Consider the following 7,801-nt stretch of genomic DNA (forward strand, 5'->3'; position numbering starts at 1 on the left):
AACATGTTGCCCGTCGCAAATTAATCGCGAATATTGTTGCTATTAGCTATTTTATTTTTAAGTATTTCCTTTATATTAGTCAGATAACTCTTTTGATTGAAGCCACGTAGATTTTTATTATTTTTATTTTTATCATGAATCGTACAATGAACAAGTTGACAATTTAATGACCAATGAGCATAACAAACAAATAGAAGCATAAGGTATGAATTACATAGAAGGGAAATTCACCGCAGACTAGGTTCAGTCAAACCTAAACTAATTATATGGCAAGTATGATGCATTTATCGTGTGATTGGTGTAAATTGTGATATACTTGTCGTGTAACTGGTATACAGTTTAGAAAAGTAACGAATCACATAACAAGTCTGATACACTTATTTTGTAATTAATTTGATTCAACTAAACTCGATTCGAGTAAGAAGTTTTGAAATCCTAAAGTATGAAAAATGCCCTTAGACCTTGTCCAGGATCGGTCGAAACTCAATGCCTTCAACGATGAGGCCGTCCATTTTGTCGCGAGCCAACTCTACTATCCTCACCTCAACCTCTCCTTTGCCACCCTCATCGATGTAGAAACATCCCAATTGTATTTCCATCCACTCGTCAGCTCTACAGGAGGTCGGCCGTTCAAAGCTCACTATCCGATGTTCTCGCCTTTTGGAGTGATTAGAATCTGATGGATCCCCACGGACAAGTCTGATTGTGGTATATGCGAAATGCAATTTTGTGTCATTATTGTGAGCTAATTCAAACACTAGATATGCTGCGTAGGGAGTGTTTGGGGAAAGCATTTGGGTTTTGATCCTGCCTCGGATATCAAACTTCACTGTCCGACGTGAATGTGTTGGTAGAGCACTCACCTCTGAGAACCTACGCATATATATAATAGGAAGAATATTGATTAAGAGATGCAAAAAGAATGCAGTATAGGATGTTATCATTTGTCATCATTACAAATATTACTTGTTTGTTTGAAAAATTATAAATACCTCCCTAGAATCAACAATAGTCTAACACATACTTCCCTAGAATGAGCTGTCACGAAGGATTTTTGTTAGACGGTCGTTAATTTTAGAGAGTTATTTGTAACTTTTCAAGCTACAAAGGACTAGTTGTAATTTATCCTTAAAAACCAATTTATTGGTTATAGTAATAAGAAAATATTCACTATGTATATGTAATAATATTGTAAATAAATTATATCGCTACGAGTTTTCAAAATTAAAAAAAAAATGTAAAATTTAATTAATGGATATCACAATATTCGCAACAATATGATACTATCTGATAATAACTTGATATGATCGATAATATTATTATATTGACCATATACTCCAATATTATCAGCAATACGTATATATACACTCAAAAAATAATAAGCATAATCTGATATTTTGGGAGCAACAGTATGGTTGACATATTGTGTGTGAGTGTGTGCGCGCGCATGTTGGTGGGGAGGGGGGCGTAAAATTCCTTTTCGTCCCTGATTTTTCAGATTAATTTCAAAATCATCCATGTCTTTACTATTAATTTCAAACTAGTCCCTTCAATGATTTTTCAGCATTAATTTTCGACCAAATTATATGATTTTCCTGAATTAACCTTTATAAAGTTTTAGCTTAATCAAATTATTTGGTCTCTCACATTTAATTTTTTAGTGCAATTTACTCCTTTTCACATTATATAAAGAAAACTTAATATTTTTGTCAGAGTAGTTTTGCATAGAAGAATTTAATACTTTGCAAGGAAAAAAAGTATTTATCAAAAATTAATATTTTTGTCAAAATATTTTTAGATTTAAGGTAAAAAAAAATACTTTTGCATGGGGAAAGAAGAAATTATACATATATATATATAGTTTACTGCTAAGAATTAAATAAATATATATTTCTTATACTAAATAAATTAAATTCAACTTATATAGTTAAATAAGCATACAATTTTCATTTGCCTTTAATAAATTTCCAATATTTTTTTTTGAACTTGAGGACTTATGCATTAGTGAAACAAAAACATACCTAATAATTTAAATGATTTATTAACTTAAAATTTAATAAGCACATATATTTACGACATAAATATTAATTTTTACATGTAGATTTGTGTCAAGGGATTAAATTATAACTGAAAATAAAATGTGAGGGACCATAATGATTTACGGTAAAACTTTTAGAACGGTAATTCAGGAAAATCACATTATGTCCAAAAATTAACGCCGAAAAATCATTGAAAGGACTGATTTGAAAAAATATAAATAATGTTGAGTTAATAAGTTTGGAAAGACAGTGAATTTTACCCTCTGTGTGTGTGTGTGTACGGAATAATTACCTTGAGCTGGGGTGAGATATCATGTCCCAACGTTCGGACGAGAATACAAGCCTTGCAGCTCCAAGCGTGAAACAGTTCTTTCCACTACTTGGGTCCAGAAAGTAGCTCTGTCAACATGGGATCAAACCCGCAAATTGGATTTTTATTGCATCTTCTATTCTATTTATATAAAAATTACGTCATTAATTCTATCTAAGAAAAGATTTTATAGACGTTGCTGATCGTACCAGGGAAGCTGATCGCCATGCCACTTCCTGCTTATCGGGCGGTAGCATCGTCTTCCACTCGCTGTGATCAAGCGTTAAACCTGAATAATCCATAGGTAACTGCCGTCCCAGTCCATCAGCAATTGACTGTTCATGGCTAAAACTAACATCCCAAGTAGAGGACGGGGAGATGATTGTGCTGCTGAGATCCCTGGAATGACTCGACGCAGTTTCCCTGTCTGGATCGTCGCCGCGCAGGACGGCATGCACCAATCTCTCCCAGTTGTCGTAGTTCTTGGCCATGTTGGTGTGTCAAGATGAATCTTCAACAGTTATCGAGTTCTCTTCTCTTCAAGTGTTAGGACATGAAGATGAAACCTTAGATGCAGTTAGGTTTGTGGACGAGGAAAGCAAAGCAAGACAGGTCTTCGTCAACAGAATTACTCAAACCACAAGGACCATACGAAATTATAGGTGGCTTTATCTCAAATATTTGGCAGTTTACTGTTTGATGTTTGGGCGTTGATTGGGGTTGCTGCGCTGAATGAATGGGCGTCCATCTCTTTGACTTGGGCTTGGACTGTGTTCAGATCTTGGGCTCGCAAAATATACGATGTTAACATTACTAATTTACGACTAATTAATATTTGTTTTGAACTTATCGCTGACAAAAATATTTATCATGATTCTTGACTACAATCGAGGTATCATACTTTTAATTATGTTTAATGTTTAATTGTAACTAATGCTTTGATATCACTAATAGAAACAATGGTAAATTGTCATGAGCAGCCGTGATTAATTAGTATATATACCACAATGTTTTACTTTGTACCATAATAATTAATTATAATAAAAAAAATATATCATATTTTCATATATAAATCTGAAAAAAATATCGTACAGGGAAACTAATAATAACATGCATTAAATACCAATCATATAAACATAATTATAAGGTCAACAAAAATATAAAAATATGTGATGTTCTTGTAATATATGTATGATGATGATGATGATGATGGTAGTTTAAGTATGGGCGGTTGGGATTTTGTGAGTTGTCCCAAGTTGACTTCAATCATTAAAGTTCACAATCATGTTATTATGTATAATGTGGGGTAGGGTACAATTAGTTGTTTCATATATATATATTTCAAAGGTTGTCCAAATGCCCTTTGGAATTAGTGACTCTGACTTCACTACACCCAACTCTTTCTTATGTTTAGGAGTGATTCGATTTTATAAAATAATTTTATTAAATTATTGTTTTTAAAATCAAAATCGAATGTATGATTTTACGCGATTGAGGTGTGGTTTTTACGTAAGGATGTTGATTTTTATCGAATACCAGATCAAAGTATTTCGATTTTGTTCGATAAAAATCTAACTTATTTTGATTTGGTTGAATTTTATGTTGAATTAATTGAAAATTAAACTAAATATAATTTTAATTTGTTGGTTATGAACTATTTATTAATCAATAATTATAATCAATTAGGTATGTATTAACCATAGAATTATTATTTTTGTTATATATACAGATCTTAAGATTTTGATACTTATATATTTTTTTTAAAGTTCGATATTCGTTTTGGTTCAAGTAACTAGCACAAAAAATCAAAATCGAACGGAATACCAATTTTTTTTAAAAATAAAAAAAATCAAATATCTTGTTGGGTGTTGGGTAAAAGTTGAACTTTCAATTTGGTCCGTTAACTAAAATTGCACACCCCAAGATCGCTTTTGCGGTATCAACACTTACAACAAAAAATAAAATATTGAGACAAACAAAAAGCAAAAATGCATATAGCTAAGACTCTTTAAATTGACAAAAAGTAACAAATTATCTAAATAGTTAAAGTCAAATATATGATAACTTAAGAACATAAACAGCTGGAAGTCTTTAAGTGGTGAAGAGTAACAAGTTTTTGAAATAATTGAAGTCAGATACACAATAATCAAGACATAATGCAATTAAAAGTATTTTTTAAATAATTAAAAACCATTTTGAAGGCTAATTTCCAACTAAATAACAAATATTCGATATACAAAAATGAATTTGTAAGATAAATAGAAAATTTAATATTAGCAAAATCAAAGTAGTAAAAAATCACAGGAAAAAATATTTAATCATTTATATAGATTCAAATTTAAGGAAAATTCATTTTAAATTATAATCTTATAAATCAAAACTTAGAGTTCATGGGTTCGAATCCCACTATGTGCGTGGAATGTTGTCTGCTGTAATTAGTAGGTGTTGTTTTGTTGAGTAGGATATGATTATTGTAATAGTCTCTGTTAGATATTGATGTTGACAGAAATAATTGTAATTGTAAGCAATTTATTTAAATTAATAACATTTTCATCGCTCTTACTTCAAACTAATTGATTATGCAATCTCAACATTTCTCTCTTGTTTTAGGTTTAGTGTACAAATAATTGCATTCATATTCTTTACATAATAAAAATTTTATAAGTAAATAAACAATCATACTTAGAAAATTAAATATTTAAAATAAAACTATATATACCTTATCTACATCCTAATTTTGACAAATCTATAATTTTCATCAGGATTATGTTGCGTTCAAGGTATTGTTATATATTTATAACAATAATTATTTAATTTTTTTTTTTTGGGGGGTGGTGATAAATTTAATATATTTCCAAGTATATTTAAAACAAGGTTATAGCATTGAACTTAAATTAATCTGACATATTGGAAAATATTCTAAGTTATCTTTTCTTAAAGTTTGTGTAATTTCTGGGAGAAGGCATCACAGAAATCTCATATGTAAGAAGCTGAATTATAAAATGTTGTAAGACCAACTTAATTTTTTTTAGTTCAAATCATATTATTAAAAGAAATTTAATATTTGATCATAAATACATAATCATCAGCTACGGGCACGTAATAATTATAGATCGTGATTTTTGCAAGTGTGTCTAAAATATTTATTGTAACTAAAAGTCGTGAATATTTGCTATGCCATGACAAAAATAATTTCAATGGTGGACGATCTAAGTTTTTGCATCAGTTTTTATTTAGCAATGATTAATAATAATTATTTATCACGATTTTAATAGATAGCCAATAGTAATTAAATTTTCTAGTTAAGATCATATTATATATTTTTTGAATTAATGTATTATTAAAAAAATTTAATATTTAATCATGACTAATCATTATGGTTAAAAATGAAATAGTTGTAGTAAATAGTCATTCACCACAATCATGCAAGAGCTGTTGATCGTGAGTTTTGCAAGTATGCAATAGTAAATTTTATATACATGAGAAAATGATAATATGGTAGAATTAATTAACAAAATTATATTTTTATATTGAATTGTGGTATCGAATTAATATATTTTTAATAAAAGTACGTATAAAAACGAATATATTCCAACTTTAATTACTGTTCATCACGCCCCAATTATGGGTCGATTTGAGGACCCACTTCATCTTTATTAGGGAAGACGTGGGATTTAGAAACAAATTATATTTAGAGGCGTTCTTTCCATAAAATCGAATCATAACATATTGAAATTTTGATAAATTAAATATTTGATATGGTAAAAATGCTATACCAAGTATCAAACTGAATTAATCAGTTTAATTAATAATTATCCAACTTTTTTTTCGAATTTTCAAATTCAATAGTTCGCAAAATTGGATTTTTTATTAAAAACAAAAAATTATTAAATATTAAATATTAAAAATAATAATTATACTTTCTATTTATTTATTTTACTAAGTAAAGTAATGAAAATAATATAGAAATAATTAATAGATATTATATTATATAAATAATATTTTTTTCGATATGATTTGATAAATTAAAATTAACAATAATATGAAAATAAATACTGATTTTTTATGAAAATGAAAATAAAATATCAAATTGAAAATTTTGATTTAATTCTTCGATATTGGATAGATTTATCAAACTCAACATATTAATATTTTTTTTATTTAATAATATTAATCGTTGTAGTATGCGATCTCCATAAATATATAAAAAAAATATATAAAAAAATTATGGTGTGAAATAAAAAGAAAAAAATAAATTTGTGAAAATAAATAATCATGGTGAGAGGGGAGTCAGGAAGAGAAAAAAAATAAATTATAATTACAAATTTGTAAATGAAAAAGAAATGTGGAGTAATCGATTGAGAGAAAAAAATTATAATTGTGAGAATATTAAAAAATAGAGTAAAATATATAAATTAATATATTATATTAAAAAAAAAGAAAAGAAAAATAATTTATTAGTTTTGTAAATTTTGAAAAGTTGAACAAGTTATCTTATCGGTTGAATAACTTTTAACTTCAAAATTAATCGTCGTTTGTGGATGTGGAGAACTTTTATTTTTACATTAGTATAGACATAGAATATAGAGATAATTACACATCTCTCCCCTGAAGTTTGCTGTAATTACACGTAGACCTCTTTATATCTAACAGGTTTGCTTCTGTCTAACAAATTAGTTCATTCATTTGCTAAAATTCACCAAATTTGCTAATATTAACAAAAAAATTGAAAAAAAATCTATTTTTACCCCAAATTGATTTATTATTGACTTATTGCAGTTCAAATAAATCATTTTATGAACAAATTACCTTCATATGTATTCACACATTATTGAATATGAGGAGGTATATTTTCACTGTTATAAGAATAACTTAGTTCGAAAAAATTATTTGACCTACAATAAATCAATTGAAGTATATATCAATTTTCACTTAATTTTTCTGTTATTATCTACAAATTTGGTAAATTTTAATTAATAAGAATTAATTTATTAAATGAAAGCAAACTTCATGAATATTAAATATAATTTTTCAAATCACATAAAGTTTAAGTAAATCTCAGGAAAAAAGAGTCTAATTATCCCTAAAATATAATATTGGTAATATTACTTTAAAGAATTAGAAAAAAAGAAAAGAAAGAAGTCGGGTAGAAGCTGGCGAGTATTATACCGTATGCGTCCATAATCCATGCGAGTAGCAGTACTTCTCTCCTTCATCAAAAAAGAGTCCATAGAAAATATCAAAAATGGCAATGACAGCCCATCCTACATGTTATTGTTTCTTACCCTCTCTCTCTCTCTCACACACACACAGTGCAGCCATAGAGAGACAAAGACAGATACAGGCTAAAATACCAGACAAAGACAGTACACAACAAGACATCGCTGTCTTGTTTCCTTCACCCAAGGCCCCCCCCCCCCCCCCCCCCCCCCCCCCCCCCCCCCCCCACCCA

The 7,801-nt window shown here is 28.5% G+C and overlaps 1 protein-coding gene across 1 annotated transcript; it reads right to left on the minus strand.

Annotated features, from left to right (window-relative positions):
* LOC105171877 (F-box protein PP2-B5) lies at positions 306 to 2,965 on the minus strand. The gene is made up of 3 exons (XM_011093128.2): positions 2,559 to 2,965; positions 2,332 to 2,438; positions 306 to 873 (listed from the first exon to the last, which is right to left on the minus strand). Exons 1-3 carry the CDS (start codon positions 2,838 to 2,840, stop codon positions 456 to 458), a joined length of 807 nt encoding a protein of 268 aa, XP_011091430.1. The 5' UTR covers positions 2,841 to 2,965; the 3' UTR covers positions 306 to 455.

This window comes from Sesamum indicum, linkage group LG10, assembly GCF_000512975.1.
Source record: "Sesamum indicum cultivar Zhongzhi No. 13 linkage group LG10, S_indicum_v1.0, whole genome shotgun sequence".
NCBI lineage: Eukaryota > Viridiplantae > Streptophyta > Magnoliopsida > Lamiales > Pedaliaceae > Sesamum > Sesamum indicum.